This window comes from Netta rufina, assembly GCF_964035555.1.
Source record: "Netta rufina genome assembly, chromosome: 25".
NCBI classification, from domain to species: Eukaryota; Metazoa; Chordata; class Aves; order Anseriformes; family Anatidae; genus Netta; species Netta rufina.
In genome coordinates this window covers 3,939,116-3,965,831 of record NC_140149.1, presented here as the reverse complement: position 1 = coordinate 3,965,831, position 26,716 = coordinate 3,939,116, and the positions used below count along the sequence as shown (strand labels likewise).

The 26,716-nt window shown below is 43.3% G+C and overlaps 1 protein-coding gene across 1 annotated transcript; it reads left to right on the top strand.

The window, feature by feature from the left end:
* Positions 1 to 16,863: 16,863 nt before the first annotated feature.
* Positions 16,864 to 25,378, top strand: LOC311218773 (uncharacterized protein; the record flags this gene model as incomplete). The annotated part of the gene is made up of 11 exons (XM_084301626.1): positions 16,864 to 17,104; positions 19,453 to 19,574; positions 20,132 to 20,180; positions 20,448 to 20,491; positions 20,631 to 21,289; positions 22,746 to 22,851; positions 23,129 to 23,275; positions 23,480 to 23,540; positions 23,776 to 23,942; positions 24,025 to 24,135; positions 25,238 to 25,378. 11 exons carry the CDS (start codon positions 16,864 to 16,866, stop codon positions 25,376 to 25,378), a joined length of 1,848 nt encoding a protein of 615 aa, XP_084157752.1.
* Positions 25,379 to 26,716: the final 1,338 nt, after the last annotated feature.

The window sequence follows — 26,716 nt, the reverse complement described above, 5'->3', positions numbered from 1 at the left end:
TGCCCATCTGCAGGACTCCAGCAGCTTCACCTCTCGTGCCCTGTGTGCACACACTCCCCAGCTGCCCCGTGCAAACCTACAGGTACAAAGGTGGATGCTTGGCTCTCCTTCCAAATTTTGCACATTTAACATAGTCAAATCTCCCACCAAGGAAAAGGGGAAAAAAATAATAATCACTGGAATCTGCAAGACAAAAACGTGAATTTGGTGCATTTACCAAGAATGAATTTTCTCTGCGGCCAGCAACCTTTCGAAGTCACAGCGCTGGTGCAGGACACAAACATGCATTATGCTGGAGGTGCTTTGGGTTCTCCTGTATTTGTCTAATGTTTTCTGTTGTATCTGATAACATCAGAGAAAAACGAAACAAATCAGATCATACTGTTCCACTTATGAGTTGCTGCAGTGAAGTTAACCTGGACTTTCCCAGCTAAACATCTCAATATTGTGAAAATATTTTGACTCAATTCTTCTCATTTGTTTCTCCCAACTTTTTACCATCTGAAAGAAACATCTGAAACAGAAGAACACACACTCAAATAAATCTAACTGAGAGGCTCAATACTTTTATAAAACAAAAAACATCATTTTCAGTTTCACTTGCAAACTTTGTCAATCCTCAGTGTAAGAAAAGGCTTTTAGTTTTGACTAACAGCCTTAACAAATTGGACATTTCAGCCCTGGAAATGAGGCACAAAGACCCAAAGCACAAGAGCAAATCCTCCTCTGTTATTAAATCACCAGATACTCTGAAACTAAACAAACTTTTTGACTGGCTGTATCCAAAAGCAATGACAGCAACAACAAAAACACGCTGCACCCACCAAACACAGGCAGAATTCCCAGGTACAGGGCATCACCTTCTGGGGTCAGGAAGGAAGGGCACCTTTCTGTTCCCACCCTTAGCAAAAGATGCTTTTGAAAATGGTTTATCTTGCCTTTTTTTCAAGTTTCTATGATCTGGTTTAACGTCGTCTGAAAGGCCCCGATACATCTGGGACAGGCATTCTGCCTTTTGGGAAATCAGTCCTTTTAAGATACTGCAAAGCAGGCACCCCTGAAATTATTTAACTCACGTGACAATAACACACAATAAAATACTTACTGCCTAAACTTCTTAAAACTAGCTTAGTAGTCGAAACTGCTCTTGTGTCATACACGGCCCTTGTCCAAGGAAATCTCAGTCACCACAATAACGTTTTGTTGCAATATCACACTTCTTAACCCTTGTGATTCTTCACACCTTTGAAAAGTCACTACTGCTGCCTTCCTCCCTAACTGATTATAGGAAAGGAAAGATCAAAAGATGAAAGTACCAAGTGCTTTATTGCATTAGCACTAAATTTGAGCTTTATTTTATGCACATAGTGCTTGCTGGGCCGTAGTGTTAAGCATGTGCTCAGCTTGGAAGTCCTGCTCTCCATAAACTTATTCTAGTCTCCATCTTCTGCAATCAACAGCCATTTTTGGCTTGTACCTTGCCTTTACTACTTTGGGAGAAGACCAAAACAAGAACATTTCTGGAAAATAAACCTTCACAAAAGAAAAACTACCCAGCGTGGCTGGGCCCTAGGAAATCTACCTGTCCAGGAGGGTTTGGGTTAGCTTCCTTCTCCCGGATTCGGGCAGAAGCCCTACTGCACCAGCTGTTGTCTCTTCCTTCCTACACAAAATGTATCCCAGGCTCCAGCAACTAAATAAGGGGAGACTTTGGCTGTCTCATGTAGGTTCTGCTGGGGAACAGAGAGTTAAATCTCCAGTAGTATTAACACAGGCCCCGGGGCCACGCAAAATCATCTATTTTAGAGCTTTTGCAATAACACACATCACCTTAGCAGAGGAGAACCTTGCTGGTTAATTAACACAGCCTAACGAGGCATGCTGTGTGCTCTGTGCTTTCCAGGAAGCATCTCAAAGCTCTCCGCTGGGAGACTTCTGCTTCTGGAATTACTAAAGCACAAATCACCACAGCAAGGCATGCAGAGTATTCTGGGTATCTCCAGGCATTAAAAGCCCATGCAAAACTAGCTGCTGACAGCAGAAAATAAGCAAGGTGGGGAGGAGAAGAGGCTGAGAACAGGCTGTAAAGGCAGAGGAAGGGCCAGCTCACAGCACAGCACGGTTCCTCTTTCCTCATCTGAGCGTACTTGTGGGTAACACCTCACCTACATCCCCCACCCCGGATGCTTTCAAGCCTCGATGAAGATTAATCCAGCCACCCTCTAATGCTGGTTTCACATTTACATCAACTGGGCTCGTCTAGTGCAAGAGGAAACCCACTTCCCAGAATATCCTGAGAGCTCCTTTTGCAACCCACCCAGAAAGATAGCAGCCAGCAGCCGGGATGCCTGCACTGGAAGCGCAGTGGGGCAGGACACGGCTTGTTTTATGGGGACCATTACATTTTTCTGACCCTTTGGATTTGGCTCAAGGCATAAGAAATAATGCTCCTACTGTAGCCTAGCTTGCTCTTGTTGACTCATGCTGAAGATGACCACTTGTCCTGCAGGAGGAGGAAGGTTTGCTTAATCTCAGGAGCAAACTGGCAACTCGGTGAGACAAATGGGCGAAACAGAGCGAGCAAAATGTCCCTTGGTACTTCATTGCCAGGTCACAGGCGTCAAGAGTTTTCATTGTTTTTCCTTCCCAACTGTTCTGGTTTATTTTGAAATCTGTGACGTTTATCTTAAAGATCCTGCACCTGGAAGTGAGTGGCTAGGAATGTATTGCCATTTCATTAAAAAAGGCCACCCCCAGGACTCAAGCGTGAAGTACTTGCAAACATGAGCCTGAGTATATTTAAGAGTCAAAAATAGACTACAAATCTGAAGAGCCTAAAGTTTATTCAATCCTGTTATTCTCAAAGCAATCTTAGAGTTGTGAGGATCGGATTCTGGATGTTTTTTTAGTACAGACAGCTGGTGACATGCAAGAGCCAGACACACTCCTCTGCAGGTAGTCAAACCACCTGGCGCCTCGGCTCTAGCATCCAGAGCAACATCCTGCATGGTACCAGAACCATCAGCATGACGAGCCCTACTGTCCTGGGAGCACCTGTCTGCCAATGGGGAGCAGTGAATGCGTTCCTTGGTTTGTTCTGCTTGTGCACGTGGCTTTTGCTTTACCTAGTAAAGCTGCTTGTGTCTCAACTCATGAATTCTTGCACTTTTACCTTTCTGATTCTCTCCCCTCTCCCACCTGAGGACACTGACTGAGTGTCTGCATGGTGCTGAGCTGCCTGCCAGGGTTAAACCACAACAAGCACAAACAGAAAGGGCATTCAGCAGCATGCAAAACACCACATAGACATCATTCCTCCTCCCATGGGTTTCTCCCATGAGAGTGACCAAGATAACAGCTCACCCGTTGCCCTAAAGCACAGTTGGGTCTAGCAGCATCCCCAGGAATGCAAAGACTCAAAATTTGGAGTAGTGTCTGAAGGTTACAGCTCTGACATTTTAAGGAGCAGCAGGGCTTGGAATGAAGCAGTTTGATGGTATCATATCCACACTTTGTTTTCAAGCCTGTAAACTGAGAGCACAAGTTATCCTATTGAGCAATACGTACACGATCGTCCATTGCTTTGTTAAACTCTTCTCTCCCTGGGAAGAACAAACACAGCAGCCAATGCAAGTTACAACCCTGCAGAATTATTGCTCCCAGGACGACTGATTAAATCAGCTGCCATTCAGTTTGCTGTAAAAACAAAAACAAAAACAATTTGTCCTGGGAGTAAGCAGCATGTACAGAGCGCTACGGAGCACGATGGGGTACTGGATGAAGCTCCCTGTTACTGAGAGGCGTAGTGTTACCCCAGTGCCTGACACGAACACTCAGCTTAAGCTTTAGCAGAAAAACATCTCTCTCTTACAGCCTGCCATGCACACCAGCATTCATCTGCCCTCTGTTTGCATCCTAGACAGAGAGGGCAGGAGCTATGCTAACTGAAATCTTCTTGTACCTACAAGTGGCTGTTCCCCAAGCAGCCAGGACTCAGGTTATCTTGTTTTCAAGGGAGAAACAATTTTTCCACCCACCAGCTCCACACAGAACAGGGACAAGAGTCTTGTTTCCAGGTCACTCTTTAAAATTCAGTCCTGCAATGAAATGAGACATACCCTGCCCATACCTTGGGCAGGTCCCATTTCCGAATGGCATTATCAGGGTTGGGACAGGATGTTTCTTGCTGCACATCCCACAAGCCATATCCAAACAGTACTGCTAATCCGCTCCTCTCAAACGGTCTACCTACATAAATACCTGTGTTTAATAACCTGAGATGTAAAAACCAGCTCACTTCAAACTGTGAAGGCACCCAGCAAGAGAAGCCTCAGCAGCATCCTTCTCCCATGCACTCACTGATTAAGCAGCAAGAAAGCCAGCCTGCCAGAAGAGGGGATAATTAATGAGAACCACGTCTGACATCTGATTTCCAGAGAAACTTTGCTAAACGAGGAGCCACTCATTAATGCACAAAATTCAGGAACAATAAAACTAGTGTAAATTCAAAAACATTCCTCAGCAGATTCCAGTCTAATCTGCTGAACGCAGAATATTTCCGTTTGGTTTTTATTAATCAAATGTCTAGCTAATGATGCTAAATGAGCAGTTCTTATTTGGACTGAAAAGTACTCAGCGCCATCTGATGCACAGATCTCCAGTATGTTTTATCTAGACAGAAAAAATGTTTGAGGCCACATCTAGTCTCTTTTCACTGAATACCAGGCTCAGCCCCTCTCAGTGGTTAGAGAATAAGATCTGAGATTTACCCAGAGATTAAAGCAGCAGCCACAGATGTGAGAAGGGGCTGAAACCACAGGATAACTTCAGAAACAAAACCTAGAGCACCCACCATTCACTGAAGCTCGAGCACACCCCAGTGCTGGAAAAAAAACTTTTTGTGGTTCACAGGCACATATCCACCAGGACCCACCTGTATTTCCTGGATCAGGCCAAAGCTAACAGCAAAACCATCAGGGATGTCTGCCCACACATTTACACTAGTGACTGTAGCATCAGGCTCACAAGGCTGTCCAGGTCCCCCAGAATTGGTGTGGCCACGTTGGCCGGGTCTGTCTCAACAGAGGAATGACCCTATACATTTATTACCTGACAAATTAGGTGTTTTGGTTCCTCTCGTGAATTCCTTTGGTCCATACAAGAGGCAAGAGAGGCAAAAAAGGAACCTGAAGTGGAGAAGGATGCAGACAGATTGAGTAACAAGCACAGTGCTTGCAGGGGCCCTGCTCCCTAGGGAGGTGCAGGTGGCAGGTCTCGTCTTGCTCCGCGCAGGTGGAGGCTTGTACCAGGTTTTTGGTCCCCTCTTAGCTCTGACTTTTTGTTCTGCTGGTATTTTTGGAATGATAACAAAGAGACTACATATTTAATCTGCCAATTGGCATTTCTTTCGCTAGGTAAATATTTAATTCTTTCTTTTTTTTTTTTTTTTTGGTAAGACCTCCTTGCTTGAGTTGTACTTCCATTAGCCTCTTGACCCTGGATAAAGAGGAGTAAACTCCAAGCAACCTGTATTTTTGCATTTTCTCATTTCCCTACACAAACTTACCCCCAAGTCAGTTACATACCCCAGAAAGTTGCATCATCTCCCACCTCTGCTCCTTGATGGACATTTTTTTGGAACGTGCGATGCAGCAATACAGCGCTCGTGCTGTGCCTTGGCTCAGCTAGCAAAGCCTTGCTGGAAACAGTGGAGCTTCCCTAATTCAAAGCAGCTAAATGTGGTCTGAAGGGAGACAAATTCACTTGCTGGAGATAAAACAACATCTTGCGGGCATTTCCATCAGCTGGTTCCTGGTCTCTAAGGGAGTGATCAGAAGGACCCTCAAAAAAAAAAAAAAAAAGCTGTGTACTGCACTATGGAGTCATTTGTTCTTTACATTTCTTCTGTGTCTGTGTTATTCTTAAGCAGAAGGAATTGCTGAAAGAGGTAAGAACTCCAGCACTAAAGAACGAAATCTTTTAAGAGCAGAAATTGGAGGGGTGCTACCTGCAGCATAAGGAAGTAGTACTGGAATTTACCTTGCAATACAACTGACAAAGAAGAGTTAGATGCAGGTTTACATTTCGCAGAGAAATTAGGTCAGACTCCACAAAACGTGAAATGATTTATGTTAATGAAACATTAACTCACAACAAGGGGGAAGATCTTGGTGCTTTCATGGGAACTTATTGCTCAGGAAAAAAAATAAACGTGGCAATAAACCAACCCAAACAATCACCAAGTTAAACTGGTTTGTTCTGAGAGTCTGATCCTCAAAAGCTGTCAGATCATTCACTTATTTGTTCACGGCTCAAGCAAATGACACGAACTATAGCAAGAACAATCCTATGTACATACCACCTATCACTAATAAATATGTTTCTGTAAAATATACCTACTCAAGGGCAGCAATTTTCTCATTTGTCCTCTTGGACAAATTTTCAGGAGATGTCATCTCCACAGAATGCAGATTTATTCACAGACTTCTCGAAGGGCTATGAGATGTGTGGTGTTCACCTCCTTTGCCCTGAGCGGTGCGCTTTGCTCAGCTCTGGACCACCACTCCACATTTCTGCAGGTTTCACAGCTGCAGCCAGATGTTGACAAGCTGTAGGTGCGTTGTCATTCAGCAATTGCAGTGAGGATTCAAGAGTTCAAAGCCATACAGTTGCTACAGCACACATCACTCCTGGAATTCAGCTATCAAATACTTTGCAAGCTGCATGCAAAAGCTTTAAACTCATCTCCCTGTGTTTTCTTCAGCTATGGTTACCACCAACATCTCCGACCACTTTCAGGCTTTCTTTGCCTCCAACGTAAAGGGAATACAGTTCTAAAATATCAGGGGAAAGCGATAAGTTAAATGCTGAATGCTTCAAGCACATGCTATCTATAACAACAGGAATAGACCTCAAAGATCAACAAGAGTTCTCTTAAACTTAAGTGCTGGGCTGAGACTAATGTTGCCTTTACCATCTTGCATAACTCTACTCTTTGGCCCCTGTGAGATCCCTTGTACGTTCCCATCGTATTGTGATATTTCTCCAGAAATTTAGTGCCTGAGCTTAAGAGAAAATAAAGGCTTGGTTATTAAAGCTATGTTACAACTGAGATGTGCACACACAAAACTCTTCAAGATTAGGCTATTCTACAAAGGAACTGGATGCAGCTGAATATATTTCTTAGCTTTGTTGATTAATAAGGTGTACTTCCTTATTTTTAGATAAATACCAGATGTCACAATTATTAAAGGAAGCTAAAGAGCAATACTATACACAACCTTGAACAAATAAAGTAGTTCAATACTCTCCACGAAATTTTACAGAGTTGTTTTTCAAGGTTCTGCTCTTATTCACTGTGTTATTATCCAGAGATTAGCATAGCAATGTCTGGATCGGGTTTCACAGTTAAGTGTTAACTTCAGATATCATGAACTTGATTCTCTGGGATAAGAGGGGTTTTGTTTGTTACGTCCTCTCAGCCAGAAGCTTATGAAATTTCTGCTCTTGATTTCTACAGTTAAAAAAATAAACAAAAGAAATGATTTTCCCACTTGTAAAGCAACTGGTTTAGGTCTTCAGTAAGATCCCTTGAGATTTACAAATGAAAAAAAAAAATAAAAAAAATTAGTTACTATTATTACCTGAATGTGTAACATTTCTTTGTGTACCACACAGAGAAAGAAGCATTTTCAGATCTGCATGAGACCACCCCGTTCTTTTCTTTTGCAGCCATGGTAGGGCTGCACTAACTGACCTCAGTGGGAGTCATTTCCCTGGCGCTGAAAAAAACCTGGATGAAGTCCACTGGGAGCGAAATGAAATCTCAGGGTATGGGAAAAGGACTCTGAAACCTGACCCCAGATTACAAGCTATTGTTGCCTGCGACTTTCACTGGTTTTGTTCAGGAGGGAAAACTGCATTTAGGGCCCTTATTTACTTGTCTCCACTTATGTATTATTTTAATTATTAACCTTAAATAAGTAAATTGTTATGTAGCTAATTTGCAGTTAATAGGGCAACATTTGCTGTTTGGTCCCTCTCAATTCTTTTGTGACAAATCGGCTGCCTGTCTCTTTACAGACTCCCCAACACGCAGATGTTAAGGAACATTGTTTAAATGGATTTTATTTGAGATGAGATGTTCTCTGAGGATTTGGTTGTGGAAGCATGAAGTTTCTAGCCAACGTCTCCAGCTAAAGGTTTTTGGAGGTCGTTTCAAAGGCAGTAAAAATCCAGCATCAAGGTACTGAAGTTACTAGAAAAGAGTTGTGGGCTAATAAAAGTAGTGTTTGCATCAAATTTGTCATTAAACTAAGCAGTTATATTCTAACACAGAAGTGGCACTTGGAGCCTTACCTCCCTTCAGCCCTGACCTGAAAGAGCTCGTGCTCTTTAGATGCAGAGATGCATTTGAAAGCACATCTTCAGATATCCCACAGACAATTACAGGCCTTTTCTTCATGCTTATGTGCAGTGCATTACATACGTGAACATCTCATAGCTACCCAAAATTTCCATTTTATTGTTTTCTCACCTCACTGAGGTTATCAGTCCGGTTGAGAATTATCGAATCCTTGTGCTTGCCAGAACCTAGTCCATGTCAAGTCCAGCCAGATGCATTTAGCTATTCAGGCATCACACATCTCTGAAGAGCAAACATGATACCTTTGTGGATAAGCCTAGCTTGATGTGAAAACTGATGTACCAAGAGACTTCATGGAATATTTAACCACCATAAACAAAAAAAGTGGAAGGGCCCCAGTTCAAATAGCACATGTTTATGCTTAATGTCAGGCTTGCACTTAATTTCCTAACTTAAGTGCTTTACTGAATCCCTGCCAGAAAAGGCAGACCAAAGACAGCTACAAGATAAAACACGACAACGAGTAACTTTGTATCCTGAAATGACATTCTCCACTATCACCATCAAACCTGAGCTTAAGCAGAGAAAATAAATAAATAAATAACAATTATTAAGCGTTTTATAACCATATCAGCCACGATAGGACAAGAATAAAGACAAAAGGATTTGCAAATAAAACTATGAAAATAATCTTAAAAGTTAGTATTTGGGGGCTCACTTTCTCTACCTTTGTTCACGTGCAGTAACTCACTTCTCAATGTAAGCAAGCAAAACCGTGCAAGGAGCAACATATGGTTATGTCTGTCAGGGACAGGACTTAGAAGACAAGAGACACAGCGTTATGAAAGTGTTGGAGAAATGGAGTATTTTGACTGGCTGCCAGCCATGTCATTGTATTTTAATAACTAAGCAAGTAAATGATCCTTTAAAAAGAAGACTGTAAATAGAGAAGGTGGCTCATGTACCCAGTGTAAAAAAAAAAAAAAAAAAACGTGTTTGTGGCTCTAGCTCACGGACACAAAGCATTAACCCTGACTGTGCATCACGAAATTGAATTTATCCTCTGCAGAGCCAGCAGAAGGCCTCTGTTTTCCTGAAGAGCTCCTTAGGTCTGGATGCACAGGTCTAAATTAGCTTCACACCCAGTAAGAATCCCTAAAAGACGCAGGGAAACAGGAAAATTCTAAAAGGCATGAACACCAGAAAGCAGAGTAATTAAATCTGGGGATTCAGAAATGTAGAGATGGTATTAAAACTGGGGAGTAGCTACAGTATTTATAGCAGAATATTACAGAGACGGAGTGAGAGGCAGCTGCCTTGCCGTGCAGAGATGCCTTGGGTTAGCCAAGACAACCACAGGGGGCTGGTAGATCTGTCACAGCACTCACAGGAGACCTGCAGCATCCTGAGAGCTGTGGGGCACTCAGGCTGCCTAAAATGACACAATGCCAAGTTCAGGCACGTGAGTCGAGCCATAGCTCACATCAGAATCTGCACCACAGGCCCTTGTGTCATCCAAAATTCACATTAAACGAATCTTCTATGAATCCTTTGAGATTAATAATTTCACCAGACCTTCCACATAGACCGCTCTGATTTTCTAAGATCAGCTGCATTTTAGAGAGCACTGTCCCTTTCACGCTGACTTCTAGTTACAGTTCACAGTGAAACCATCAGCCAGTTCAGAAACTAATACAAATACGCGATAAATCTGAGTCAACAATTTTACAGACAGAAATTCATGTTATGTTTGCCATATTCCTCACTGAAGTATATTCTAAAACAAATGGCTGAAAACAGGGAAATACATCAGTTTTGTTTCAACATGAGATTTGGAAACCCTCCTATGGATTTCCCCTTATGCCTCAAAAGAAATGTTGATGCTTCTTGCTGATCTCTTCTGCTTAGGTGGCTTTGTTTGTATATTTATTAATCTGATGTGTCTTGTTTGCTAGGGAGGGATTCCTTCAGTCTAATTCACAGCACCATCTAGTGACAGACGCTGGGATGTCAGGAACAAAATTTTGTATTTCTTAGCTTGGTTTTGTTTTTTAATCGTTGGAAATGACAAGGATAGAGACAAATACAAATAAATTCTCAGGAGAAATGAAGGAGGCTGCACTGAATCAGCAGAAAACTGCGTTGATAACTCACTGGTTTAGCTCCCTAGGTGCACCAAGTAAGTTAAAGTCGCTTTAGGAAGTTCACTGGATCAGGTCTAAATGCTTTCCTGAATTTGTGGATTACGCACAGTATGCCAGGACAGTTCTAATATGTAAAAACCACAGTACATCTAACCAGAAGACCAGAAGTCTTGAGGCTACAAACATGAACCCCAGTTCCTGGAAGAAAATGGGCAAATAAACACTGACCTCAGTAGGTACTGAGTGGCCTTCACAGAACATCAAAAGTCTTTTCCATGCATAGATTCATGATCTGTTCGTATCAGTGCATCACTGTTCAAAATACTTCTCATGCCTGCAAACATGGATGAGTTTTGGCTAAATCCTGTCAGCCTGCTACAATGTGCAAACTGGATCGTTCCTCTCTAGAGCTCAGCAATGATTTTGTCTGGATCATAAGCCTATTCTACTACATGTAAAAGCAGACTATGATGTATTTTATTCACTAGCCCCCATTTAAAATCCTCTGGGAAAGCAACCACGTTCTGTTACCAAACCAGCACGTGGCAGTACTTTTCAGCTGAGAAAGCACAGACAAGCTTTTAAAACCAGGTTTCATAGCCCAGATCCATTCTCTACGGGTCCTAAAGGTTCACCTTGGCAAAGAAAACAGAAAAGAAAAAATTGAGGAAACATCTGGAAAACCTTTCTTGCAACGGTTTTCTGAAGTCTGTCAGAATAAGAAAGTTTTCTTATGGAGAAAACAAACAAACAAACAAACAAAAATTAAAAGGAGAAGATCCCAAAGGTAGACCCATCACAATTTTCCAAACAACAAGATTTTCCTCTTTTCACTTTGTATATATGTTAGGCCCCTACTTCTGCTGTCAGCTTTGCTGGGTAGTTGTGATGGATATAGGTTGGTGAAAACACATGCCAGAAAGCTGATGAACAAACAAGGTTTTAATACCGCATCTGGCTGGTTATTCAGAAACCTTGGGATTAGGTGATCAATTCCATAATGGATTTGTCAAGTCAATAAGGCAGAAAGAACATACCACTGACAGCTCATCTGTGCCCATGGGAGGTCACTGTTGCTTCACAGAGTGGATCAGATGTGCTAACTTCAGGTTAACAGCACAGTTCAGATCAGAAAAACCTGGAAACCACTTTATAAGAGTTCTGAGTTTCTCTCCTTAATTATCTTCTCCAGAAATACACCAGAAAGCAAACATACAATTAAATACTTTTGAGTCAGGAGTGATATTTCTCAGAGCTGTACGAAGAGGAAATCAAATCACATGCCCTGCAAATGCACTGAAAATAGAGATACCAGAAAATAGCTTCTTCATCCTCAACAGCCTGCAATTCTTTGATATCTGGCCACGCAGCTCAGAAGAGAGCTGAATACCATCAGCAATTAGCGGCATCTGATCACTACACGCAGTGATGTTAGAAATTAGTGTCACACAGCATCAGAAGGAGAAACAGCTTGACTTGTCACAGAGTGAAGAGGTGCAAACAGCGTGAGAAATTTCTTGGTTCCTAACTGTGGGGGACTGAGTCAAACCGGCAGTCTAACAGGAGCGAAAAATTCATCATTGTTGAATAAAAGGTGTTTCAGGGAAGTAAAAATAGTCTGAACACGCCATCCCTGTCAGTGCTGGGGAGCTCTGAATCCAAGGAAAACATTTAGAAGTAACCATGGGTCATCATTAAAGATGAGTCATTGGCAGGCAATTATTGGGAATTTACAATAAAAATCACGCAAAAAGTTACAACGACTGCGTCAATTATGCCTTCAGGAGAGCTGCAACCCACTTGTACTCTCCTGCCTTCGCTATACATATTCATCTTCCACAGCAAAGACTGCTCTGCAGGCCAGACAAGCTGGGATGTCCACAGCCCTCGGGCACGTGGCTGTGGGAAGCACATGGGGAAATAACTGTCATGTGCACGAAGCAAGCAGCTTCCCTTCTTTGGGACTCAGTCAGGTCTGCTGGAACCGAGGAAATACGCAGGAATCCTTCTGGTACCCTCCCTTCCTAGGAAGGGTTGTCATTCCAAAGGAAATCACAGAGGAGATCACAACATGCCGTGGCACTAAGGAACGGCAGAAAGTACCTGGAACGTAAAAGATATGAAGGTGGACCTTGTCCGTGTGATCTGAAGGCAAAACAGAGCGTGAATGGTTACTGAAAGACAATAATCACTAAGTGCAAACACACCATCTGTCATCTAAAGACTTCAGAGCCCTAAGAGAGCAGACCTCAGTTCCCAGGGAATGCCTTTCTAGCAGATCTGAGTGCCTTTGCGACTGGTAAGGCAAATTCATTTTGTTTTGCAACTCCGTTTTGTACTGCAGCAGGAGACAAGGTGAGTTCATACTTCATGGTCACCAACATGACTAAGAGTTATGTTGGTTACTCGGGTTCAGTTGCACGGCCCTGACCTCTGTCATTAAAAGTTTTTTTTTTTCTTTCTGAAGCATCATCTCCTGGCTGCCGTCAGCAGAGACCCAAGATGCAATTACCCAGTGGCCCATCCCAGCATGGCAAATTAGGGATTCCTGTTTCCTACGAAAATGTGAGACTAAATAGCAATATCACAAGGCCATTTTGTTGCCAGCACAGGTATAAAATTTTAGAAATACGCACATTTAGAGCACAGCATAATTTCCCCTTGTCACTGAGGGCATGCAGATGGCACCACCGCATCACAGCACCAATTCCCAGGAGGGACACCCCAAAGGAAAATCCCAAACACGTGCTCTGCACTGGTTCTGAATATTAAGGTCATTATTCAGTGATTACCTGTTAAATTACCGGACAACCACTAAGTTCAAGGCCTACTTGCACAGTACAATGTTCACCCTTGCAGAGAATTACATGCAGCAGCTGTTTTATTTACATTCTAATCAGATCCTGAAAGCTCGTGCAGGGAAAAGCCTTGTGCTTGCTTTCTGCACTAGTGCAAATTCAGCCCACCATCCCCGATCCCTACATGCTTGAAAAAAAAGCATTAATAAAAGAAACCTTTACAACAAGGGAGTTCTTAGTTGGGTGAGTTAACAGTTGGCAAAACAACAGCATGGAAGGGGAAAGACGGACAAAAACCTACCCTGGCGAATGCCGTTAAAGTGGGTGTGTGCAGTAAAAAACATGTAGCAACAAGGGATGAAGGAAGCTACAGAGCATTCATCCTGCATTGAAAGATATAAAAGGAGCTGCACCCACTGGCAGCATAACCTGAAAGTTTACATGGAGAGAGGTTGGCAGAGCTGCCCATCATAAACCAATTAGGCAGGAACTGCCGTAACTACAGTTAGCCACCGGGAACTTCCAGACGGTGACGGCCGTTTTTCAGAAAACATGGCATTAACACACTCAAAAAGGAAATATGTCCCCAATGCAAAGATCTGGCATGCCATTTTTTCCCCAGGAGAGGGCAAACAAGACAGGAGGCACAAAGCAGCTTTTCCTAAAGGCTCAGGGAGCTGTTTATGACCAAACCAGTGTCTCGACCTCATCCCCTGCAACCATCACTGAAGACCTCTACCCAGACGCTGATACTCATGCCCTCAATTCCTTACATTCCCAATCCTTGAAATTTTCTCCTTTTCATTGATAAACGGTAAAGAGCAGGTTAAAAGAGCAGAAATCACTAAAGATACAGAAGATTATGAAAACAGTCTATTTCCTGGCTAGAAAATACTTTTTCCAAGCCAGGTTTCATTGGGCTGTATGCTAAACAATTCTGTCCACAGCTGTGGGAATTGGGAGGTACCAACTGAAGTAGTATCTACAGATCCTAGAAAGCCTTATTATCAATCTCTCTACTTGCTGTGCATGCTACAACTTGCCTTGCCTTGATGTCTACAGGAGGACACGACTTGTGGCATTCTCAGTGGGTCCAAATTTAAAATTGCCATTGACAGAACAGAGCTGCAGCTGCGAGTAGACAGCTCGTTTCCAGTTTGGGCCGATTCTAGTAACATTTGTAGAATCAGACTCACAAGAGGTATTTAAAATTACAATGCTAAAGCGTTTGCATAAAATATCAGATACCTGTAGAATTCAGAAGCAAAAGAACCACAAGATTCCCAGTTAAACAAATGCAAAGCCTTGGAGACAGTTTCTTGCAGGGTCCACATTCCAAGGTTTTTGTTGCCAGTTTTGCAAAACTGCTTCTCTTCTCATGGCTATGGGAATGAATTTTGGTCTTTTCTCTATCAAAAACAAACAAACAAACAGCCTAATTCCTGCTGTGAATGTAAGAGCATACCATAAACAAGCAGTGAAAACTGTTCAAGATATGGGTTGGAGTATGGGAGAGAATAAAAGGATGAGAAATCTCCAGTGCAAATTACAACCCAATAAACGCAATGATTCATTGCAGCAATTTCCTGTGTGCAGTGGGCCAAATTCTCCCACCTCTACAAGCGTTGAGTAGTTCCCTAAGTGACGCCTCATCCTACTGAAGAGAACGGTAACATTTACAGAAAAACACACTGCTTCACGTCGCTCTAAGGAAGGCAGGATTGAAGCTTGGCTCCAGCTTGTCCCAGACTCACGCAATCAGCGAGGCAAACTGGGCGAGACAGGAGAAAAGTATTTATTGAAGCAGACCAGAATATGGCCTTCATTAAAAGCAGATCTTCTTTGTGGCTTGTTAGAGAGAGAAATAATCTACTAACCCCTGAAATATCATTTAACCAATCACTTCCCTTGGGCAAACTGGTTACAATCCACTAAGGGAGAAACTGGAACATTAGCTCTTACGTGTCCTTCATTTCCAAACACCACCTACAAAGCCCTGTGCATTTCCCAGGATTGCTCCCTTGGCCTGGTAGTTGAGCCCATTGGCAGCCATGCTAAGATATTGATGTCTTAGCCATGTCTCTCCCCATGCCTTCGTATTTTGGGATCCAAACGCAGTAATGTCACTAGATCCCAGGATCTGTGGGGCAGGAAGCCAGATAACAGCCTGCCCGGCACGGCTGCAGCATATTTTGGTACCTGACTCTACCCTCATCTTGCAAGCACCAAGTCTCCTCGTTCTGATCCATATCTAAATAATTCTTCCAATATTCCTGAGACTGGAGTTATTAAGTGCAGAGAAAAAATGGGTCACGGGGATTGCGCTGGTCTGCAGAGAGGAGTCAGGACCAATTTAAACTAAAACTATTTGTAACGCTGTTCTTATAACTTGGTCCAGAAAGTCTGGCTGCTTTCTGGTCAGGCATACATGAGACTATGCTGTTCAGGGGTAACCTGGGCTGCTTTCCAAGGCACAGATATGTGAGCTGCTGCATTTGATAAGCTTTGCTATCTTTTTCCAAACAAGGAACTTGAGAGAAATATCTGTTTGAGCTCAAACAGGTGTGTGAAATGAAATATAATTCCCAGGGACACAAGAAAGGAGTTGAAATCTGGTACAGCAGTCTCCCTGTGACAAGGAAGCACCTCCTGCAAGAAGAGTGTCCATCCAAAGAGATCCTTACAGGGAGTTTTAATAGTTGCACCTGTCACAGTATTTAAGCATAATGCCTTGCTGTGAACACAGCAGACAAAAACCACACAAACAGAAACGCTTAAATCCTTATGGAACATATAACTCTTCTCTCTCATCACAGACTCAAAACTATGCAGCGAGTAGGGGATATGTTTCCTTAGCTGAATTTTTGTGCTTAAGGGAGGATTATTTTTGCTTCTTGAAGGCTGTGAGCAATAGCTCTCCTCTTACACAACCTTGGAAAAACTGCCTTTTCTTTTTTTTTTTTTTCTTTTCCTTCCCCTAACACAAGAATTGACAAAATATTTGTTTCTGGATCCCTTTCTCATGTGCACAATCCAACCTATTAGTCTAAATCAGAGGTCTCTTTCCCTTCCAGTGTTATTTGCAGTAAATCTAACAGCTTAATTATGTTTTGTACCTAGGGAAAACGACTTTTCGACTCATACTCGGTCTCTTCATGGGAAAAGTCATTTCTTCATCAGCTGCTGCTGCAGTTAGGAAAGAGGGTGGGGCCTTCCCAGGCTGACGTCCTTGAGGCCATACCTGACTATAAAGAGCGAGGGAGGGTTGCACCAAGAAACTCTCAAAAGCAGTTTGCAGGGACTGCCGGGATCCCGAGGCGGGCTTTATCCTGCAACTGCTGCAATTTGCTGGGAAGAACAGGGGAGCAAATTTGGACCCAGCTTTGAGTGGCTGACTACACTGGAGAATTAAATACAGCTATCATGTGCTTGATGTGAAACTTGATTTTTTTCTTCTTTTTGCAACCAAGTTTTTTTTTGTTGTTTGTTTGTTTTTTGTTTTTGTTTTTTAACTTGAAAAGCTCCTTTTTCACCTTTTCCTCCACACACAGAGGTAATGCTGCAAACAGTCTGCATGAGTCCTGAACTACTGGTCAATCAAAACAGCAGTGAAAATGAAACCTGTGGCTACAGCCCAGGCCAGGGATCTCCTCTGCCTGGAGAAACTGCCAGCCCCAAAAGCTCTTTTCAACAAAGCCCATCGTTGCCAGACTCTGGATTAACTGAATTTAACATTGCGAGCCCCGAGATCTACCCTACACCTCCACGTAACCCACAAGAGATGTCTGCTCCTGCTGGTAAGATCAAATCTTTATTCGCATTTTCTATTTTATGCTGCTTTTGCAAAGCAAAAAAAAGTACACTGCCTCACAACTCCTTCTGTGCCAGCAGAGAGCTGTGCTAACAGCAGCACACACCAAGTTTCCATGCCAGTAACGTCAAACAAAGATGCATGGTGCTCTCTCCTACTCAACTCTTGTTTTTATTTTGTCATGGTCTGCTGCTGAAGTCAGAAATTATTCCCTTTCGTAAAGGGTTGCTCAGCACTCCATGATTTCGGTCTCTCTCTAGCATTCTGCTGCTCGTTTATAATCTGAATTGCAAGTTTGGTTCTGAATTTAACACCAGTGTAATAGATATGACCTTCTGAGTTATTAAGATTACAAAATCATATGAAAGGGTGCATGATGAATCATTGCCTTTGCCGAGTTCTTCACTTTCAAGGATACATCTGGGCATGTAATCTAACCCATCATCTAGCATTTTTACTGTAAAATAGCTTGAAGATAATAACGTGCTAGCAATTTAGCCTTTTCATGATTCTTTTCACATAGGCCTTTAAAATGCTCTACAAAGACTAAATCATTCTTCTTCAAGCACCAGTCTAAACCGGGGATTATTCCCGTTTCTAGAGCAATCTGAGAAATAATCTACATTTTTGAAGTCCCAGTGTTTTAAATATTCAGTGGTAGGTCAGACATTCACAAAGGCCGGGGATATGAGCACAGCACAGCAGCTCCATGCACATCCGTAACGCGCTGCTGGCTGCTTGGGATCCGGCACCCACCCGCCGAAGGGGCGTCAGCCTCCCATCGCCCGCAGCAGGGAAGAGCAACACCGCCACGTGATGCGAAACCACATCTCGTGCGGCTGGTTTCCATGCCAATCCTGCCTGCTCCGAGACATCCCGAGGCTGGGGAGATGATGCACCGTGCACATCTGCTGAGCTCCTGTGCACCGCCTCGCCCGCCAGATGCCAGCAGCCGCCACAGTGTACCCCAAGTTTTTCTTACCGCCGACTGTGCCTCTAACAGAAGCTGCCTGCCTGAGCTGCACGCACCTTTTCCCAGCCTGCTGTGTTGTTTAATCGTTGAGTGTCGTGACCTGCACGAGGAGGGAAGCTTCTCCCTTCTCCCTGACCCCTCAGCAGCCTGCACAGCGACCCCAGCGCCCGCCTTGTAATTGTGCATCGGCTCTGCTAACGAGCTGGGAAGATGCTGAACTAAGGCAATAAAGCTATCATTTATGACGATGATAGCTGCTACTGAATGTGTTTTATAAGAAGAGGATCGTGCTCAAGGAGCGGGGGGCGGGAAGCAGCATTACATAAAAGGTATTTCAAAAGCAATGCGTTTAAGCTCCTAATCTGGGCAAGTCTTTCAAGTCTGGGGATTCAAGTCTGAGATGCAAGAAGACCTAACACAAACAATTACAGAGCAGCTTGTTTTGACGAAGACAAGCTTGTTTGGACAATTATATATATTCTCAAATAACCATTGCATTCCCCTACCAAAAATCCTTGCTTCCCTTTGAATCGCACCGTACTGACCTCTAAATACACCGAGAACCACTGCAGAAAGACTTCGGGCATGGCATCACTACCTCAGCTCTGAAACAACTCTCATTTTTCACTCCTGTCAATATAAGAAAGCACAGGACAGAGGTTCACTGCAACAGAAGTAAGACATGGCTGAGAGGAGCACTGACCTGGATGTGCTTAAAAGCAGAGCAATGTGCTCTCAGCCAGTCTGGCAGCCCTGAGCTGACGGGCAACAACAGGAGCTGCCCAAGGCCAAGTCTCAAGATAGCACCTTTATTTCTGCACCACTGAAAGTGCCAGAACAGAAACACCCGATTCCTTTCCTTCTTTTTCCCAACCACCCATCTGAATTTCCTTCTGCGTTGCTGCGCTGCTCCTTGTTGTCCTGTTCCCACTGCCAGTGCCACGCTCACACGTGGGACAGCCTCTCTAAAAGCTGAAACCACCCCTGCTCACTGAAGCCTGACCGTGGCCTTCATGTGGTAACGTGCAGGTTAACTCAGCTCTCTGCCTGTGCCCTGGGACTGAAGATCCCGCAGCCAGCTTTGGGGTTTGTTTTTGTTTGGTTGCTCCAGAAAAGAATTCCCTTTGTGAGGCCACACAGGCGGTTGTAGCCTGAGAAGCAATGCACTGGGGTATTTGTGCAGCAGGAAGTGTTTTAATAAAAGGCCCGAGCTAAGGGACACACAGGGTGAGGTGGAAGTTTCCCACAACTGATGATGAGCATCCGAATCACAGGCTGTCTCCCAGGGTGACCTCACCCTCCCACTATTCCAAGCAGCTCAGAATTATGTTACTTTAAGCATCGTGTTATGACTTTTCCAGAGCCTGCACTCAGCTCCAACCCCCCTCAGAAGCGTTACATGGGCGTGAGGGTGAAGATGCCAGTACGGGAGCTACTGAAAAAAATCCGGCTTTCCAAAGGCCTGGAGCCAGCTCAGAGCAAGGTAAGGACGCTCCTGGGGTTTAGGACGGTGGCTCAGAGCTGTAGCATCCTGTACACACGTCCCACTCCCACCCTGTGAAGTTCTGGAGAGGTGACAGCTACAGCTGCTGCTTCTTCCACCCACCAAGTGCATTAAGCTCTTAATGAAGGAGGAGAATATACCAAATTTTACACAGAGCCTGTGCTAGGAACACCGCTCCTTAGTGACATCAAGAGATCCTCAGCTCTGGATACTGTAATCCAAAGACAGCCTGAAATCAGCAGCAATTTTGCTCTTGCAACCCAGACCTGCGAACAACCTGCAAAACCAGCCCACGAAGCTGGTAGGCTCCCAGCCACCTGGTCTGCTCTAAAGGCTACGCTGCTATCTTTGTGTGGCTGCCATGGGTTACCCACTCATGAAAATTGACTTGCTTACAGCCTGCTGTGCAAAGTGCATGGTGCAGGACAATTTACAAAGTTTCTGTTATGCTCTTTGCCTCTGTTTCACTTTCTCTTACCTGCAAGAATCTCAAATCGAGTTTTATTTAATAGCTGTTTTTTTTTCTATGTCCTCAGGAAGCCTCATTAGCGAAGATGGCAACCAAAGGATCCTCAGGAAAAGCAGGTTAGGAAGCTCCTTCCTCTCTTGGTAACAGCCTCCTTCTCTAATGGGGATATCCCCCGTTAAGTACCCAAAGAACTGAGCCACTTCTCTCCCAGGATCAGTTTTCCATGCCAGCTCCTCGCTCCCCTTACATTACAGGAGCAAGACAGCTGTGTGCCAAAACCCTGTACGTTACCGGTTATCTGCGACAAAATTCCTGATGAAAATACCTTCTGCGTACTCCCCCCATAACTCAAAATAGATTTTCTCTTCCTTTCTTTCCAGCAGAAAAGAGAAGAGTTCACCCTTATACAGAGAAACAGCTTAGACAGGTATGCATAACACCTTCATCGCCGTGCTGCCAGCCTCCCCAGGCGTATTTCATGTTCTATCACTGAGTGAGAACAGGACATTTCATGTCTGATTTCCCTCCCCCATCTTCCGCCCTCCCCGTTTTTGTTGCTGTTTCAGAGCAAGCAGAGCATTGGGCAAACGCTAAAAGGCTTAGAGGACCTCGACATCCTGGTGGAGGTGCTGCAGGAAGACTTGAACAAAAGCCAACTGCAGAAGGAGTCTCTGTGCTCGGTGCCAGATGGCTTCGGGCAGGGCTTCTCCATGGACCCGCAAGCCTCTCGGTGGGAAAGCAGGGGAAGCAAGCAGGCAGCTGGTGGCCTGCAGGAGAGGCGCCATGGCTTCACCAAGTTGCAATCCCAGTGCTGTTTTAAAGAGCACGGCTCAGCCATTCAGGAAGAGGTACAGACTTCTTTTCACGACGGTCAGAAAAATGTGCAAGAGCCCAGCTCTCAAGGAACCTTCCCAAGAACAAGTGAGAAAGAGAGCGGCTGGTGGGTGCAGGACGCCCGTGCCAGTACCCAGAAGGATTTCTGGAGACACCCTGCACAAAACACATCTCCCTGCTTTGACCCATCAGGACACTACCCGGAGGCATTTTTGGAAGCTAACGCAGGCTCTCCAGATGCTGGGGGACACGTGAGGTTGGCCTCGACTTCCTTCACACAGCAGGATCTCTCTGCCATCTCTTTCTTCCAGTTCCAGCTACACAGGGAGGAAAGTTTGCTGCGAAACATCCCGGCCGACAAACTGCTTGCACCTGATGAAAATGGCAACAGGTCTCCACTTTTTCCTATAGAAATACATTGCTTTCCGTTTCCTGGGGCCTCGCTTGTCCTGAGGCTTTGCTGTAATTTCAGCCGCTAGCTGAGGGCACACCTGCAGCAAAGGCTTCCTTGCTCCATGGGAGGCTCAGATGTGTTTCAGGATCCACAGTTGTAGACAGAATCAAAATTAAGTTATGAAAACCAGAATCCGAGTTAAATTAGTAAAAATAGAAAGATTTCATTTTTGCAGTAGGATTGCTACACTACAACTGACATCAGGAAAAAATCAGTCGGAACATTACTCAAAAGTGAGTTATAAATTACAGGTATTCATAAGAATGTTAAACCTAGCAAAACAAATAATTGCCACAGAAAAAGATTTTCAAGAGATCTTTTTCAAAGCTGCATACACTCTCAGGAAAATTACTTTTTTTTATTAGTTGGCAATAAAACTGGGTGGGAGGATTACACCTAAATATACATATGCTGCCAGTGTAGAGCACAGACTTCCAAAGAACTGGGAGTGGCTGTTTTGTTAGAAATTAATTGAAAGCAAAGGTTTTATTGATCTCATTTTGCCCAGCATGGCGTCTTTATTTATTTTTTATAAACGACTACTTGCTTCATATCTCTTATTTTGTTCCATGAAGTTCAGCTAGTTGGAAGATACTACTATCAAATCAGACTGACAGAGCATGTAACTTAATTTATAAACTGTCCTAGGCTTGCTGGAAAAGAGATTCCTTCCTGTTCACGTGGACAATTCTGTCCCCAAAGTATTCACAGACCCCACAGAAAAGAACAAGGACTGCAGTGAGTTGCAGAATTATAGAGATGTCATCAAGGGTACCTTGCTACAGGACAAAAAAAAAAGTAATAATAATAATAATAATATAAATGCCTACATCAGATGCATCAGTGTTTCCTCCAGGAGGAAAGGAAGATGTGCCCACATTTACAAGAACACAAGTCTTTTCTGTACGAAGTTCAGGAGAAATGTACTGTTTTGAGTAGTTCAGTGAGACTGAATGCACAGAAGAAATGGAACTCTCCTGCATAGGACTGGGAATTACCTTTTGGAAATACTTCTTTAAGTGCAGGAGAAAGGTTTCCCTTCTCTGGGTTTTTACGTGTCTTTTACTCCTCTTCCATGTACTAAAGGATGCAGGTAAAAAAAAAACGGAGGTTGGTAACAAAAAAGAAGCATGGAGTAGCTCTTGGAGAGGAGAGAAATGGGACAACAGCAAGAACTAAGGACCGAGAAATCCTGGCAGATAGATTCAAACAAAGCTGCAAAACCAGCACCTCCCTCATTCATATAGAAACTAAAGAAATGCTTAAATACCCCAAGCTTTTGGCCTTTATGACCTTCAACATTTCACATTTTAAATTACACTCCTACTGTTACTTTTGAGTAATTTAACCATTCCTTTATCTCCTACTTATTTAAAGCGGTGTTTTATTCCAGGCTGCTGCACAAGGCTGTTGCACAAGGAAGAAGAGCCCTGACTTATGCGCTTGCACGGAGATTTGCAGCCCTAAATAAAATTGATGAGAAGGATGCAGAGAAACGGGTAGGGTGCTATCCTGCAAAGAATGGGGACACTTTCCATCACACATAAATGTCTTTCAACCCTGATAAACACCAAGCATCCTGTTAGGCGAGGAGTGTTTACGATGCTTGTGTAGAAGGAAGAAACAAAAGAGGGAGGAAGTGATCCGCCCGAGTAAATATTAACACAGCTGGGAACTGAACCCCAAATCCCAACTCCAAACCTCATTCTCCAAGTATTGTGGAAAGTGAAAATGGTTTTCACTTTCAACGAGTTTCTCTCGTTCTTCTCTTCTCAGACTGCGTTACATCTTGCTGCAGAAAAGAACCAACACCTGATGGTCAGTGACCTTATATCCCTAGGAGCTAACGTCAATGAGCAGGATGGTCTGGGGAAAACTCCACTCCACCTGTGCGCAGAGAATGGCTACTTGAGAGTTTTAGAGGTAAACTGGTCACTTATGTTGTGCAACCCTAAGTGCAAGGATAGAGCAAAGAAATCAAATGCATTTCATTGTAAAATACAGGAGGATTTTATGTACATGAAAATTAGCTTTGGTCTGATGTGGTTAAAGTAAGATAGCTTTAATGGGGGTATTTTGGCAGTGCCAAAATCAGAATTTATCATCTCAAAATCTTCTTGATTTCAGGTTTTGAAGAACTGCAAAGACAATGGCATGCGGGTAGAAGTGAACCTGACTGACCACTATGGTAAGAGGAAAAGCTTAGCTGCATGGATGCTTAGCGTAGACGCCAGAAGTTTCAAAGTACAGATTTTATCTCAGCCAAAGGATGATCAATTTTGTCTTCAAACTACAAGTTCTAGGAGGTGAACCAATCAGTCTTTATAGGGCATCCTTTACAAATAGCCTAGTGCGGGATGGTGTACTCCAGTGGGGTGTTCAAGTTCTGGATTTGCCTGACCTGCCCGTGCTGTTCCGTTCAGGTTTAACCCCGCTGCACTGTGCTGCTCTTGCCCATACCGTCTTAGCTCTGGAATCGCAGAAAACTGACATCAATACCGACACGGGAAGGTTTCTCAGACTACGCAAAGATCAAATTCTCGAGGGAATTAACTGCTTATTGCAAATGGGAGGAAAACTGGAGATGCAGGTGAGAACCAGCAACAGGCTGTTTGTTGTGACTTTATGCTTTCCTATTTGTTTGCAATCACAGGTTTCACTGTCATTTGCAGGTACTAAATTCATGTCAGATTAACATTCCCTATTTGAAAATTGAGGAGAATACTGAGCTAATGTGTTTGCTCCAGACCTATAAACCCAAAAGAGAGCATCTTCTTCAAGAGGTAAGACTTTATATAGTGACTTTTACGCAGACTGTGGCATTTATACCTAAGAAACCAAAAAGACATTACCAAGAGCAATATAAGCCATACTGCTTTGTAAATGGCAGTAGATAATGCTCTCAAACCTCGCCCATTCTGGCATAGGGTAGAGCGTCCCTTCTTCAGGAAAAAAGCACTGTAGAAACTCTTACTACATTCGTTCAAGGGGCTGTTACATTTGCAATAACTCCAGTTGCATGGGGAGGCTGCCGTCACACTGCTCACATCTGCCCCCGCTGTGATTCCTCCCAGCAACAACAAATTCATTGCCAACGTTTCAGACGGAGGCATCTCGGTAGCACCACCAAGGGAATTCCTCCAGTCCCACTAAGGGAATGCCACCATCCCAAATCCTGCACTATATTGCTACTTTCAGCAGCTTCTTAAAAGACAAAGAGCTGAATTTTATCATTTCCTCCATCCCTTTGCACACCCATTCCACACCAACACCAGCCAAAGCCTGCATGGACAGAGCCAAAAGACAGACGGGTTCTCCTATGGGTATCAGCATCTCTTGCTAAATTTTTGGTACAGGAATCAAGGCACCAACACGGAAAAGCAGAAGCTCGAGTGCGTAACAGAGGACTAAGACTCTAGGGTGCAGTTCTGCTCTGCTGAAATAATGCAGAGATTAACCTCAAAGATTTGTCCAAGATTAAACAAATATTCAGTGCTTAAAACTGACAACAGCCCTTTCACTTTTTCTTGCGTCTTTTTCTATTTCACTATCAGATAAGAGCTCTCACTTGTGCACGTGTACGGAAACTGATATCACAAGATTTTTAGATAGGAATATAAACATACAGTCATGTTTCAGGTCATTTAGGAACCTAGCTTCTTACCAGTTATGATCTGTAGGAGATAAAACACAATAGAAGCAATTAAAATAATTTCAAGCCAGCTCATCGCTGACTGAACCGACTGATAAACATGCCACCCCCTCCCATCTTTGGGTAAGGAGCAGAATCTAGGTTTCGCACAGCAAAATCAGAACATGTTCTTATCACAAAGCACGCGTGACTTCTGCTGGGAATTTACTGTTCTGGTTTCTTCATCCGCACAGAGTAACAGTTTGCTGGAGGTTCCAAGAATGCCTTGTCCCTCATCGCCAGACAACTTTTCTGAACTTCTTTCCATTTCATCTTTGGACTTCGTTGACATCATTCTTAAAGGTATTTTGTGGTTGGGAAATGATTTTACCTAGTCAGAAGCTTTGTTGTGAGCACAACAACTGTCATGTACTAGCTAGCTCTGGTGTACTTCCTGCATTGCTATATAGCCATAATTCATCAGATTCACATGAACTGATGGAAAAGATGCCCAGTGATTTATAATAGGCTTTGAATCAAGTCCAGAGCTCTGCACAGAATCTCTTTTGCTTGCAAAGCTCCTTACCCAAAACCAAATAGAAAATAGGGCACTGAGTATTTGGCATTAGAAAGAAGACTTAACATGTTGACTGAACTGAGTATGTGTTGGTTTATTGCCTTCCAGGGAAATGCTGATAAGGCTCATTATCTGTATCTCACGGTCCACGTGCTGCAGCTGTTGCTGAAGAATAGACCAAGAACAGACAGTAAAAGTCTTCAGATGTAATATAGCTTGAACTAACTGTTGAAAATATCTCCTCAGTACCCAGAATTAAAGAGTAAATACTAAATAGGGAAGGTCCTTAAGCCATGTTTTAACAGTGTTAGGCATTCAGTGTTAGATGCTCCAGTCAATCAATAGGTCTTAATTTTCTCATGAAACTGAGCGCTTGCACTTCTTTTTGGAAGTCTCTTTGAGCTGTAGGTGTTCTACGTTCTGAAGCTCTGACAAGGGTGTTTACACTGCTGCCTAATTTGAAAAAAATAAATTGTAGCCCTTCAAAGCCTAGTCCTGAGCGTATCAACATACAGTCTCTGAACTTACTGTTCAGATGTGCTGAAAACCTCAGGCAACATCATTTTAGACATGAGCTATGGGAAATCAGAATCTGATGGGCTGTATTTTATGCTTTCAGTAGTCCGGCTCTCAATTTGTTCAAGGCTGGAGTTGTCACATTTCAAGGCAGTCCCATTGGAAAAAAAATCCCTCCCCCTCCAAAAAAAAAAAAAAAAAAAAAAAAAAAGAACACCCCCACACTGATACTGAGCATGTTTTTTCAACAAAAGTCAAGCTCTTTATTTATGCAATCAGAATTTGCCACTAGTAATGGAACGGAGGTGAAGTCTGGGACATAAAACATTTTGAATCAGTTCATTCTTGGTGATCTAACAGAGGAAAATATCTTCATAAAATTCAAATGTATAAAAACACCTCAAAGAATCCTTTGTTGTACTGAGCAACTGTGCAAGTTGGAAGGCTAACAGTAGCCTGAATTATTTCCTACTGCCAGATATCCAAGTATTCAACAGGATTCCTAGAAATTAGGTATTAACTGTTAAAGAGAAATCTCTTCCCAGACTTCACATAATTTGAACTTCTGATTGTGAATTAGCTGGTTTCTATGAAACTTCCCTGTTTGCTACATATGGAGCAATCTACATTGACATAATCT